Source organism: Mixophyes fleayi, chromosome 8 (genome assembly GCF_038048845.1).
Source record: "Mixophyes fleayi isolate aMixFle1 chromosome 8, aMixFle1.hap1, whole genome shotgun sequence".
Classification (NCBI taxonomy): Eukaryota; Metazoa; Chordata; class Amphibia; order Anura; family Limnodynastidae; genus Mixophyes; species Mixophyes fleayi.
The window spans coordinates 127,699,712-127,715,208 of NC_134409.1; the positions used below are offsets into that span (position 1 = coordinate 127,699,712).

The 15,497-nt window shown below is 39.5% G+C and overlaps 1 protein-coding gene across 1 annotated transcript in view; it reads right to left on the minus strand.

The window, feature by feature from the left end:
• Positions 1-1,269: 1,269 nt before the first annotated feature.
• The window catches only part of RYBP (RING1 and YY1 binding protein), a 48,642-nt gene continuing 34,414 nt past the window's right edge, over positions 1,270-15,497 (minus strand). The window contains exons 3-5 of the mRNA XM_075183460.1: positions 5,134-5,763; positions 2,992-3,090; positions 1,270-1,933 (exon numbers count right to left, since the gene is read on the minus strand). Coding sequence (XP_075039561.1) covers positions 1,681-1,933; positions 2,992-3,090; positions 5,134-5,763 — 982 coding nt within the window. The 3' untranslated portion in view covers positions 1,270-1,680. The remainder of the gene's footprint in view (positions 1,934-2,991; positions 3,091-5,133; positions 5,764-15,497) is intronic.

Genomic DNA, 15,497 nt, shown 5'->3' on the forward strand with positions numbered 1-15,497 from the left:
CGGCCTTCACCGTGTGTAGGTGATGGGTTTAGTTTACTGTTGCGCAAGTAATAATTTAGGTTATAGCCCCTCTTAGGTTTATACATGTTCTAACTAAAACCAACCTGTCTGCAGCCAACTTCCTAATACAGAAACTTATTTAATCACATGAGAATAAAGTGCCGTTACTCCGCAACCAATCAGATTATTCTAGTGCATCTTAAAAAAAAATAAAAAAATAATAATAATGAAAGCCAACATCTGATTGGTCGGTTGGGAATACAGCACGTAACACCATGAAATTATATAAGCTCCATAGACTACATAATATTAGACCTTAAAGACCGTCCGAGACCGGTACTTAAAATGTAATACTATGGAAATTCTGTTCAGATTCTTTCATAACAGTATTAATCAATTAGGTTACTTTGGGATACAATTCTCTTAACAGGGCCACTAAAAGTACAAGTTTATATAAAAAAGGCATTTTGTAATATTCACAAACATATGCAAAGGTGTCTTGTTAGATGTTGAAGATTTCCTGTAGCCTCCACCAATATAGTGACGCGCTTGGAAGTCTGATGTGCATAGTTACGGCCTATATCTGATATTTTTCAATTTGTGAAACAGGATAGGATATATATATATATATATATATATATATATATATATATATATATATATATATATATATATATATATATATATTTGTGAATATTTCTAGCCAGTGCTTTTATATATAAAAGTATCTTGCATTTTCTGTTTATTTTAATTAAATTATTTATTTTATTAGGTACTATTCCCATTTACACATAAATATTGTGGCTGACTGAAACGTCAGTCGTTTTTCGCTAAATGAAGATTCCACTGGTTGTTATCCTAACTGGATTACATGGGAAACACACGTAAGTGCAGGATGAAACACGAGGACATTCCCTTAGGAGGGTTAACACGTTATATTGTCACCCTTTATCACGCCTAAACCGGGCCAACAGGAGCTTCTGCCACCGAAACGCGTCAAGTGTCCGGTCTTCAAGGCTGTGTTCAAAGTTTTTTTTCGTTTCACAGTGTATCAAGCACCAGTGTTTTTTGTTTTTTTTATGTATTGGTTTTTAAATAACCATTTATTTATATATATTTATATATATATTTTTTTTACGTATATATTGATGTATAAAAATTGATAATATGCTGTAGTACAGGAAGGGGGCTGGGCTGGACAAAACAATAGCAAAGAAAGGGATATAAGCAAGAAAGAGGGGTTGTGAAATCAATAAATAAAGTCAAAAATAAAGAAAAACCCAGTAGATTTGTATAAACACAAAAAACAAAAAAATTGACTTCGGTGCACATCGAATTACAAGTGATTGTTGGGGAAATGATATAAAATAATGGAATACGCAAGTATCAAGGGTATTGTTGAGGGTACGAAGTTCATGGTAGCCAGATGCCCAAACTGAGTGGTCCTGGCGTAGCGACAGATTGGTATCCAGAAAAAGAAAATAAAAAAAAAATAAAAAAAATCAGTCTTAACAAATAATAATAAAAAAAAAAATATATATAATATAATATAATAATAATCCAGGAATATAAACAGACAGAGGCAGTTGGGTGTCTGGGAACTCCTGACCCCCGATTCAGAGTCTCTTCTGCCGAACGTATGTGCAATATTTTTTTTATTTTGTTTTTCCCTCCCTCTCTTCAGAAAGACTCGTCGTTCACAACGGACAGGTCGCCCTTAGGGGTTGAGGAACGGGAGGAACCTTTGTCTGTGCATTCTGAGCCGGAACCGCTCTGATTCTGCTGTTCCGAGCCTGCGCTGGAGGCGACTGTGGAGGAGGAGGTGGAGGAAGAACGAGTCTTTTCTTTAAAGTCTGTGATTATTACGGTCACGTTGCCCACCGTTACAGCGAGTTGTTGTGCGGTGCTTCGGTCCACGTTCTTCAGCCTGGGTCTGTAGTAACACAACAGAGAGACGATTACTAAACGTACGGAGTCATTGCTGCCTTCACAGTTTAACAGAACCCAGAAAAGTTTAAACTTTTACCCCCCCCCCCCCTATTGCAGTGTAATGTTTTTCGGTCTTTTTTTGCTAGGTGGCACTGTTGCTACATTGATTAACATTAGACAATCTAATCACAGAGAGGACTGCACCACCAAATGCAAGAAATTATAAAGAAAATTATTTGCTCATCTATAAAACAAGGAACCTCTAGTCAAGAAGGGTAATGAACATCATATTAAGATTTTTAAAGTACTCTCCAAACTTTATTCAGAATCCATCTCCAACACTGATGAGCTCCAATAAGATTGAAACAGAGGTCTACAAATCAGATTGGTGGCTCTAGGTTATATTAGCGGCAGCTTACCTCCTAAAACCAAAATAATCATAGCTGTACCCACAATTCCACAAAAAAAACAAAACAAAAAGCCTTTTAACCCTGTAGAATCTGGTTCTCAATTATTTTCTTTACCTTCTGGAGACATAGAAATACTTATTGTCCTCACTGTATCATGTACAAGAGACATTTCTTTTTAATAACCTTTCACCTTATAACAACCCCTTCTAATATCTCAGTCATAAAGTTTCACATCTTGATCAATGAATATTAGAGACTTCTTTGATTTGGAAGCAATTGGGTAAATCATCAATTCTATAAATACAGGGGCAAAATTTTTCTCTTTTACTTGAAACAAATTTGAAATTAAAAGGAATATTGTTTCTTTATTAAAAAAAAGAATTATGTATCCAGATAATATTTACGGACAGAACGTATATTTGACTGTTCCCCTGGACTCCCCCTGCTGTGTCTTTTACTATTATCAGGTTATAAGACACAGCAGGGGGCCATTTTATGCTCCTAACTTTAAAAGGCACTCGGATGAAAAGTGCTCCCTGAATTCTCTCAAAATATCAAATGTGAACTCAAACTATATCCTGTAAAATAGACAGCAAAATGGGGGACCAATAAAAGAACTGTTTAGGGCACAGTTCACTTAACAGGAACTCACCTTGAAGTGTGGTTAAAGTTGCTGATCTTTGTTGTTGCATTTGCAGACTGAATACTGTTCACTTCAATTTGGGGGTCTCGGTGAATATCCAGCTTTGGTCTGTGGGACAAACAAACCAACCACAACACATTATGTTTAGAGTCTGATTCATGTCAATATAGTCACACATGCCAAGTTATCAGTCTGTTTGGCTAACGTCAGCGGTGGGAAGCAGAGCGTTTTGGCAGCAATCGTCGCTGTTTAAAGGTTCCTTTAGCCTGGTGCCGTCATTTCCACAGGTAACTTGGGGCAACTGCGAGCGAACTGGACCGGCGGAATCTTGCCGCTGATCTGATCGTTGGGGCCTAACAATCAGATTCCAATATGAAGGACAGCTTGTGGTCATTTTCCTTTCACAGAACAGCAACATGGTGGTCCTGACTATTATTAAATAAAAACAAGGTCCGTACGTGTCTATTTTAACAGTGGTAAGGGGGAGAAACTGAAATAAATAAGATCTGCTAAAGAAGAGAACACCAGGTGAAAGAAGAACAGATGTTGGAATATACTAGAGTTGGTGCACTGTATAATTTTCTGGACACAACCGTGCATTGTCTATAGAAATACAAATAAAAAAAATAATTTTCTAACTTTGTGCAACTCGTCCCCAATTAATCTTATCCTGCACAAGAACCACTTCACCTTTCATACCATAGAGGAAACATTTTCTGAAGTCTATAGAAATCATTAGGCACAACACTTAAACGAAGGGTGCGAGATTAGCCGTAAAACAACACCAGACCCAGCGCGTTACTCAACCTCCGTAAGAGCGTTTCCTTTATCTTTTCTTTTTGAACACTTCCTAGTAATAATCCCAATTAGGCCGTCGTTCAGTATCGTTTTTCAATAATGCCTCACAGGACTGTGAAATGGGATTTAAAATAAAATTCTCAGCCAAGCACACATTCTCTCAACGCACAAAAGAGCTCTTTTAATCTACACACAAAATATCGAGTGGCCAATATCTCCCAGAATTCCACTGTGAATGTAAATGAGCTATTAAAAACAGTGGCAAACAAACATCCAACCTCCCAACAGAAGCAATTATGGGCTCTGGAGCGACAAATTTACACACGTGAGAGCTAAAACAACTAAAAATAAGTGTTTTTCACGTTCCGTCTTAATCCGTACAGCTGCTTCGCTGGGGATGTTTCCAAATATATTATTTACACTTGCGGAATATTGAAAGTTTGTCACCGGCATTATAAATAGGGTGGGTTTTTTTGCTGTTCAGCTGGGTAAGAATAAATGTTTTTAAACAAACATTCAACAGAATTTCACCTCTCTCACGATCTATCCCTTGAGACTATGCATAAAATGATAGCATTGCAATATTCAACACCTACCAAGCCATGAAACTATAGAGTACCTAGAACACTACATTTTCCAGACTTAAATATTACATTACTATGTGGCCTAGCTGTCAATTATTGGATACATTTAATACACATCTACAGTCAATGAGATGTTTGCCTATATATTTATTACTATCCGTCAAAGATGGAGATATGGTATCAGACTTGCTATTAAATTCCGGCAAAACGTGTTGATGGAAAAGATTAAACAGGACAATTTAGGTTTAAATAATGGTATTCTTATCATTAACATAGCAATTCTGACTGCTTGCTCAGCAGTTAATCGGTGACCATTTTTAAATGTCTGCCGAGATGGGTGTTAGTGAGAGGACCGATGAGAAGCCGCGAGCTCTGTCCTTATCACATGGTCACACAGGAAAAGCCACCGCTCGATTATAGAAACGGCGGCGCACCGGGAGAGGCCGCTTCAGCTGTAATTCTTGGTGCTCCACTAAGGGGAAGCAACAGGTCAGCGAAAATCAAACGGGTAACCGGGAATGCTGCTAATGACAGTGGTTACTCTAAACGCCCACTAATTAGTCAAGAGATAATTTGTGTCCTTACTCAGAAGAGCAGCATTCATTTCTAAGAAAAGATCAACTGATCTGGTAAAGGCTTTGAAGGCACCAAACCAATAATCTTAAGGTTACAAATCGGCATTCCTCCACCGACGACCCAACATGGTACCGTCACACCTACCGGTGAAGAGATAGTCTTCTCACATTTCTACTCTAATTAGGGCACTTACCTGGTCTTTTTATTAGTGGTCTTCTTGACAACACTTGAAGTAATATTAAGCTCTGGCTTCTCCTTTTCATGTCTCTCTCTTTCCACTTTATGTTCCTTTTCTGGTTTCTCTTTATCAATTTTATCTTTTTCTGGTTTCTCCTTGTCCAGCTTTTCTCTGTCCTTTTTTTCCTTGTCCAACTTCTCCCGATCTTGCCTTTCCCGATCCAGTCTGTCTCTGTCCATCTTCTCGCGATCCAGTCTCTCTCTGTCCGTCTTCTCGCGATCCACCCTCTCTCGGTCTAGCTTCTCCCGATCTAGCCTCTCTCGATCCACCTTTTCGCGGTCTAGTCTCTCTCGGTCCAGCTTCTCGCGATCTAGTCTCTCTCGGTCCAGCTTCTCGCGATCTCGGTCCAGCTTCTCGCGATCAACTCTCTCTCGATCCATCTTGTCGTGGTCCAACTTGTCCCGGTCCAGCTTGTCTCGATCTAGCTTGTCCTTTTCAGGCCTGTCTTTGTCTACTTTGTCTCTGTCTGTCCTGTCCTTCTCAGGCTTTTCCACCTTTTCTTTTTTCTCCTTCTTCGGAGGCGGTGGTGTTGCATACTGCTGGGCAACTTGCTGGGCGACTAACTGCGAGTTTATTCTGGGCTTCCTAGTAGAGAGGAAAAGGAAAGATGAAATACTTTGTAGTCAAACAGAACATCAAACAGGGAGTCAGAAGGTAAAGGATACAGACATAAAAGAATACACATTAGCAGAGAAACTTCCTGCAGCATAGCCAACGTACAATAGCAAAACAATTTCCTCAACAAGTCAGTACTGGGGGGGGGGGGGGGGGGGAAGAGGGATCCCCCCAATGCAGAGGACTAGTACAAAACAGCAGGTACTTCCTGAAAACATACAAATGAAAAATTGCTCCACACATCATAAAACTGCTCTGCATTTTAAAACATTGATGTTCTGCAGAGGTGCTTTTTTTTCTCTCTAATTGAACCATAAACAAATGTATTTGAACCAATATATTCCATTAATTGGTGCAACCTATACTAAATACATTACTTAATTTGTATTGCTTTGTCCTATGACTGCCTAGATGATTTAAAGTTATTGAAGACATAGTTAACAAAAATGAGACATACTACCCAACTTGCAACAATAACAAAAACAAAGAATAACAATAACAATCAACTAAATATACCAAATCCATCAAATAAACACACGTTTTAAAAGTTTTCCGGGGTCAGATTTCAATCCATAAAATTAAAAAATATTTATCCATCTACACATGCAAACACAAACAGCAATTTTATGTATGTTACATGTTAGGACTATAGAAAGAGTGTATTAGAATATATTTAATTCCAGTGTGAAGCAACATCAACATTTTAGAAAGATTTCTTTAGATTGGAAGACGTGAAAATAAAGTCACACTTTTGTTATATTGAAACTCTTGCCTAGTGTCATCATCAGCTATTTATATAGCGCCACTAATTCCACAGCGCTGTACAGAGAACTCATTCACATCAGTCCCTGCCCCATTGGAGCTTACAGTCTAAATACCCTGACACACACACACACACAGACAGACATAGACAGAGAGAGACAAGGTTAATTGGCGGCTATTAAATTGACCTTAATGATATGTTTTTGGAGTGTGGGAGGAAAACTAAGCAAACACGGGGAGAACATACAAACTCCACACAGATAAGGCCATGGTCAGGAATCAAACTCATCACCCCAGTGCTGTGAGGCAGAAGTGCTAACCACTGAGCCACCGTGCTGCTCAATCTTTGCAAACAGATGCAGAATATGCTGCCACTGTATATATAAGACTATTGTAATTAAAAGATGTTATACACAGATAAACAGATATCTAAAGGCGGTTCCCGGCCTCCTGGATGGTCTGTACAACCTCAGAGATTATTTGGCTACTTTACAGCCAGTGGAACAATCGACAGAAGATACTCTGCAAGTCTGTGGAGGTGAAGGCGTAACAGCTAATCTTCAATTCAGAGCACGTCTGTCTGACAGAACGCCCTCGCTGCCGCACAGCACTGCTCTACACAACAATAGCTTCTGTGTGTCTCAGAGGAATCAGGATGATTATTTTGTCTGGAGAATGACAGTTTCACACTTATTGACTGAAATTGTAAGAATGGAGAATGAGAGAGAACTGGCATAAATCAGTACTGGATTTTGATTAGGGAGAGAAAAAACAAAACCACCGCCCCCCAAAAAATAGTCCATTCACCTAAAAACGCAGGTAAAACAATTAGTAAAAGACCATGATTATTATCGTAGATTTGTAAGGTGCCACAGTGCTCTGCAGCGCCGTACAGTAGGGAAAACAATACATACATTGAATGGACTTGTTTAGCAACTAACTTTTTCCTGTGTTGTAGAGTTTGTTTTAAACCATATGTACTGAATGTGTCACGACACAAGACGACTTTGATAATAGGTCTTGTAACACAAAAAGTTTGTGTATCCGGTCAAAAGAAAAAAAAAATGAACATGTTTAATACTACTACAAATGAAAACCTAAACCCCAATGGAATATGCTGGATATTTATTCTTGTAGATATCGACCGATTTCACGGAAACACCGGTCAGAATTTAAAAGGGAAAAGAAAACACTCTTTAATCTGCCGAGCTTCCAAACCAGAGTTATTTTTCCTAAGGGATATTTAATTAATTCATCAGCTTCAAGTTTCGGGAGATTTGAGGACAAGGAACAATGGGCTATAATCTTCACAAGTAGTTTTAACATATGTACAGCTTGAAGAGCCAAGAGACATTGGCCAATACGCTGACGTGGAGATTCCTTCCCCTACCTCTCAAAGCGTATAGACAATAAAGGCAGCCATATTGTGTATGAACCACTATTTGTGAGTGGTCAGGGGGTATAATGAGCGGAGACTAACTAGATAGGAGGGTGCAGAGAGCAATAGACTGGACATTCTATTGTAATCATCATGTACTTGAAATCCAATTCCACCCAAGGCCAATTTTTTTTTTTTTTTTTTAATATGTTAATGTACAATTTTACTGATCTGAGCTCCATTGACCCAGCAAGTTCTCCAAATTCTAAAGTGCCAGAATAGAAGATTCTACCTCCTACGTGACCAGGTCTTGTTTGGAGAAGTCATAACTGATTAAGGCGTCTACGGCTTATTCACGTGAATGGGAAGTCCATGGGGGAGGTTCTTCGACAACCTTAACCGGGACTCCACAAGACAGACCCCTCCTACTCGGGTCGCTAGAAATATCAGGAGACTCAGAACAAGGGAAGTAATATTGTTGGGCTTGAAACACACACACACAAAATGTGGAATCAGAACAAGGGAAGTAATATTGTTGGGCTTGAAACACACACACAAAATGTGGAATCAGAACAAGGGAAGTAATATTGTTGGGCTTGAAACACACACACAAAATGTGGAAGCATTAACTTCTGAACCTGATCAGTCATGTGCTGAATGGCCAACACCCCCCACCCCTATATGGATCATCCCTCAAAGTGCAAGAAAAGAGGTTGACATAACTGGTCTCACGTTTGCTAGAGCAATTAAAACCACGGGGTGTTTGTGGTGAAGCGCTGCAAAACATTTGTGGGTTCCTGAGGAGGCGGGGGGGAGAAGGGCTGTAAGGTGTTTACAGTATAGAAAAGGTTGGATGTGGGTTTACTGCTGCAGCAGAAGTTACCTATGATACAAGAACAAACATGGCAGCGGACGGCATTGCTGCCTCACAGAGCTTGCACCTTCGGTTCAATTAGGACTATGGTGCTACCTGAGTGATGGTTGTATATTTTGCCCTTATTTGTGGGTCTCCGTTAGGTCTCCCCCTCTCCTAAGACAATACTAGTAGTTAATGGGCTTCTAACTAAAATGTTCCCGGTGTGAGAGTGTCTGTGGTAAGAAAATGAAACTGCAAGTTCCACTGGGTCCCTAGAATTCTAGAATAAGGTTCAGCACTGTGAAAAGGATATTTATACAAGTAAAACCACACACACACACACACACACACACCTCAGCATTGAAGTGAAGTGTAGAAATAGCCACAAGTAAATCCCCGAGTGTTGGCATCTGAACGCATACTACAGTAATATATGGTAATTTGTAGTCATTTCCATTTACTTAATTTAGCTTATTTGTAAAGCAAATGCATATGTAAGCTGCAGGAAATTGTTACATAGATAAGTACTGAATAAGTATCTGATAAATAATTGCATAAAATGTACATTTGCGGTTTGACTGTATATTGTATTGATAAGTTCCAAAATGTAAAATACAAGCTCACTTGATATGAAAAGTGATATCGATAATACACACAGAAAAGTGAGAGATTTAAAACAAATAAAATAAAGTTATAGAACTTTGTATGTATTAAAAGCTCTTTAAGATTCCCATTGCTGGGATCTGTAGTTCGACCACTGCTGGGGAGCGACAAATTACCAACCATTGGCCGATTGTATAAGACATACTGCAAATCTGAGGTTAGACAATTCACCGGGACAAGAAAAGCAACATGGAAAAACATGGAGTTCAGGGTACTTGTGAGTGTGTGCCTAGCAACTCGCTGCACAAGAATCTCGTTACAATGGCCTATGCTCTTGGCCCTACATTTTTAATTAGTGCCGTCCCATAGTCGCAGATAAGGACTGGGACAAAGAACATCTCTGGAGGCTAAACTACATCGGTGACATTGTTCCTGGAGCAAAGTGCGTTCCTACGAGCCGGGGAACACAATGATAACTTGTCAACAGAAAATGCAAAACCTCTCATTAGTCACAGAATTCCACTGTGTGCCTCCTATGGGAGGGGGCAGTGACAAGTCTTCTGCAGTGGAAAAGGCTCGTACAAAACACACATTACATTCATACATAATAAATTATGAGGGAAAATGTTACAGGATCATATATTGAAAATGTGCGGAGTCTCTCAGATAAAAGATTTAAACTTGCCAATTTCTAGAAAACCTCTAATTTTCAATAATTGCCCTCCCTTCGCAGTTAGTGCTTTGGTTGTAGACAGTGCTTGGCTGCTCTCCAACTCTTCCTATCCCCATAATATACATGGGCAATGCTGCGTGCACTACTGTTAGGTGCACACAGCTCTCCCTTTTCAAGCAGAGTCGTGTGAAGCGGGAGCAGGGTCCAGCCACCTCAAGTATACAGTGCCCCAGGCTTGGAGGGGGGTTTCTGGGCACTATGAAACCCCCCATTGGTTTGCCTATGCCAATGGCAAGACTATTACTTTTTTTTTTTATATATATTATTTTACATAACTGCAAAGGATATTAAAAAAAGTAAAGGATCAACCCAGTGCCAGTTCATATACAACAATTACCCTAGACAAATAATGGGAAAGCCCACCCAAATGCCAGTCCGCTAGTTTTCGGCTCGCCTGTCAGGCTGAGGGGCTTGTCCGCACCTACCCGCTGTTAAATGACCCATTCATCCACCAACACCTGGAAACCACATAATAAAATATGAAAGGTTCCAACGGGCCCGTGGATGAAAGACATTGAAAACCCCCCACATCACTGGACCTTTAAAGCGAGAGTTTGTTTTTCATGTGTGAATCAGCCCTGAAGGATTCTGTGACTATTTAATCTCATTTTTATGTTCTCAGACATAAGTGCCAAAAGTCAGCAGTTTAGACGCAGGTGCGCTGCCAAACAGCCCTTCACCTGAAGAGACCGCAAACATTCACGGCACTTACACCCACCGCCGGTGTCCCCATAAATCAGTGCGCAGTATTTCAGGCACAGCTAACAAGCTACAGGTTTTATGGTTTCTGAACTTTGTCAAAAGCACGTCTTTAAAAAAAAAAAAAAAAAAAAAAAAAAAAAGCAAAAACAAAAAAAAAAAAAAACACTGCCAGTGCTATACAAACAGTACAGACACAACAGGCTGCTACCGAAACTAAAACACACACAGATCATTACTTTCATAATGTCAGCCAAATGCCCAGTGTGCATGCTGTCAGATTCAGCCACATACATCGTTATGCTACAGACAGTTTTTGACCAAGTGTGGTTCTGGTGGTTATTGTGGTGCGTAATATACAGTGCAATGCAAATCTAACTTCTTTCAAAAGGACTCATGCTAATTATACAATTTAAAAAGGAGATCCTATATATTCTTACACTTTTATTTATACAGCAGTGCTATGTAGAGAATGTAAAACATTTATATCACTCTCTGCCACAGTGGACCTTACATTCTAAAATCTCTATCACACAGAAACGAATATTAACCCACCAAACGGTTTGTGGACTGTGGGAGGAAACCCACGCAAACACAGGAGAACATAAAACCTTAACGTAATTTGACTGGATTATTATTAGCAGTGACATGCAACACTGTGTACTGGCCAAATAATCATGAGGAATGATGAACACGCGTGTTTACCGAGCAATAAAGTTTGGGGGGGTATATTTACTAAACTGCGGGTTTGAAAAAGTAGAGATGTTATCTATAGCAACCAATCAGATTCTAGCTGTCATTTTGTAGAATGTACTAAATAAATGACGGCTAGAATTTGATTGGTTGCTATGGGCAACATCTCCACTTTTTCAAACCTGCAGTTTAGTATATAAACCCCTATATGTTTGCCACATACATTCTCTAGCAGAGTATCTAGCACTCCGGTTAGCTGCAAATATTTTTGGTGTGTTCAAGTGTATAGTCTTCTGTCTAATCCCCACCACCAGGGAGCTCTAGCCAACCTTTGAACCAATGCATTATTGCTTGTGACACACAGGAGGGGACAACAGGATCAATAAGCTAATCATTAAGTATAACCAATTAACTTCCCAAGAGAGGGCCCAAACCAAGTTACAGACCATGCAAATCGTCCCCGCTCTCCTGTACGGATGGTGAATTTATGGAATGAAACATAAGATTGCGCTCGATGGGAAAGCTTTATTTAATGAGATCCATATTTCCTCTAAACTTAGATAGCTGGTAAACTATTTAAAGTATGTGCTAGATGTGCTCTACAACAAAAACATCTCCCACATTTAAACTGCATCCACATTTCACTCTGTCCCCAGCAGGATAATAAAAGACATGGTTATTTTAATATGTTCAAGCAAGGCTGGGGTGTACAGACAGCGCAGTTTGTTAAACAAAATCTGCTTTTATAACCAGAGTCCAAATGTTCCACAACCATAAATATAGTTTGAGGGGTCTTTTTTGGTTGATTATACTGTCCTTCCATATTAAACGGGGTACACACTACTGGTTTTTCACCAGTTTATCGTGCAATTGACGATAAATGACTGCTAGGTCTGCTATTGCAGTACACTTCCATTATCAAGTGTTATCGTACTAAAGCCCATCGTATGGTTTCATTTGATTTTAAAACCGGACTAAAAATCTCTAAACGATGATACGATGTCAGGCAAATCCTGCAGTGTGTACGCACTCAGGACTGGCAGTGCAGGCAGATCTCTATAGAGTTTACAGAGTCACAATCTTTTCACCCGATGGTTATGACAGATGAAGAGCACAGATCTGAAGGTAATTGTATTGTGAAGGTAAAAATACAGAATATTTCTGTGAATTTAGACTAAGCCCCAATGGGGAGGGACAGATGTAAGCGCGTTCTCTGTACTACACTGCGGAATTAGTGGCGCTACATAAATAAATGGTGATGATGATGATGATGATGATGATGGAGGCCAATGAGCACATACATACAAGCCACACTGGCCAACGGGATTTGCTGCCCTTATGGTTTAAACCTAATTGGATTTCGATGGTCTGTAATGATGGTCCGGTGTCCCAGAGAGAAGCCAAATGTCTGCCAATTTGGTGGAAAATTGGAAATTTGAATATGTGCGCAGCTTAATAAAAAAAAGAATTAATAAAACAGAATTAAAAACTAGCACAGCCAGCAGCAGAGGAGGAGGAAACCTTGTAGTACGACAATCTAACATGATAATGGTCACAAATCACGTCCCGACAGCAGCTGGACTATTATCCCTTCATACACATCCAGGTCACCCTAAGTCAGGAGTCTCTCCATGACACTACCAATGAACTATGATTTCCTGTAATTTTACGTTGCTGCCAATAAAAGTCTGATTTGCACGGACCGTCCTATCAAAGATTTGTTCCTGAACATTTTTTTTTTATTTTTTTTTAGACCCATTACCACTTTTCTGCACAAACTGTGTTCAAATCATAATCTAATATAAATTCAGGGAGTGCAGGAAATGTTTTAAAAAAAAATAAAAATGTGTAGCTTATTGTAGGGATCATGATGTGATATTAATAAAAGGATAACCATCAAGTGAAAGAAATCCAGTAGTTGGTCTTACGCCAACAAATGATAGCAGCACAGTGGTCAGCATTGCCATCTCAAAGACACCTACCAAGACCTCATCTGTGTGGCGTTTGTATGTTCTCCCCGAGTTTGCATAGATTTCTTCTGGGTGCTCCACTTTCCTCCAAAAGCGCGTTGGGGAATTTAGACTGTAAGCTCCCATGCAGCAGGGAGTTATACAAATGATTCCATACAGCACTACATAATATGACTAGCGTATATAAACTATAATATTAATTGCACACATTTGTAAAAACTCTCAAAAGATAAAAGCCATCTAGATTGTAACATCTTGAAATCACCTTACATGAAAACGAGCTTCAAAAGCGAGAGTTCAAAGCAAAGCGTACCAACTACCCAGAAATGCCCTTTAAAACAACCGCCGCTTAAAAGTTGCACTCGCAACAGAGGCATGTTAAGCCGTTAGGTTAACTAGAAGCCTTCGCTCTGTAACACATCTTACAAATCTGCTCAACAACTTCAGAAGATAAGTCGTGAATGCGCAGCGGACTCTTCGGCGTGTGGGATATGTCACCAGTGTCCCTGTACAATTATGTTACGCTGCTTTAATTGGGAGAATTCCAACAGGAAAGAAAAAGAGAGAATGCCCAGAGGAATACGGTATTTTTCCAGATAGAGAATTCGTCCGCAGAAATCACTTAACCCTCACTCTGCCAAAATGATTCACTGTGTATGCATGAAAAGAAAGGGAGTTCTAACTTCTTTATATGAAGGACTTGAATTGTAGCTATGATTTATGCAAGTGTGCAGGCCAAATTGTCAAGTAAAAAAAAAAAAAAATATTACAACATTTACTTTCCATTTAGCAAACAAATAATGAACACAGTAACAAAACACAAGTCATTTTTTAGTATGAGGTCTCTTAAAGGAAAGTCAAGACACTAATTACAATATATACCAAAAGCAGTAATATTACAGAACTGAATACACAATAAATAACTGTTTAAGTGTTTATACTTAGCTGTATATCTCTATTGGGCTCGTTACCGTCTGCAGCAGGCGGCCACATTAAGGCCGCATTACCACCTAGGAAACATTTCTTTCATAATATGTCCCCTCCCCCAACCGGAGCCCCAGGAAAAATAAACAGTGATGAGGCAGCACGGTGGCTCAGTGGTTAGCATTTCTGCCTCACAGTACTGGGGTCATGAGTTCAATTCCCAACCATGGCCTTATCTGTGTGGAGTTTGTATGTTCTCCCCATGTTTGCGTGGGTTTCCTCCGGGTGCTCCGGTTTCCTCCCACACTCCAAAAACATACTGGTAGGTTAATTGGCTGCTAACAAATTGACCCTAGTCTCTCTCTGTATGTGTGTGTGTATGTGTCTGTTAGAAAATTTAGACTATAAGCTCCATTGGGGCAGGGACTGATGTGAATGAGTTCTCTGTACATCGCTGTGGAATTAGTGGTGCTATATAAATAAAATGATGATGATTATGTCACAGAGTAAATTAAATTTCAGTGGAAACTCAGGAAACACTAAGTAATGTGTTTCACCTTCAGGCTTCATATCTGAACATTTCATTTTTTGAGCTAGTTCAGTCTTTAAAGTGCACCTGTCAACTACACTCTGAGATAGCCTGAGGGGTAAAAACAAAATAACGTAGCCAATTTACTAGGAACTAGTGCTTTAACAATGACGAATTGGTTGCATACTCATGAAAAACCGTTCAGCCTACAAAATGGCAGCATACAATGTACAGTACCCATCAAATGTAATGGTTTGGTAGTCTAAAACTGCAATAAGCCAATGACCGGCTGCTTTTCATAGTGTACAGCCTTTATATCAGAAGCCAGGCAGCCAAGGCATCCAAACAATGACTTTCCTGCATCTAATTCATGAGCGCCATATCTATGGATGCACATCTTCACTGGCTCCTAGATTTCTCCTGAGCTTGACATTATTTTGCTGCTCTACATAGCAGTGGATGCCATAAAGCAGCTTAAAAATGAAAAAAAATTGGTCTCGGTCATGCAAAGGTTTAAAAAAAAAAAAAAAAAAAAAAAGGACAATTTCTGAATTAAG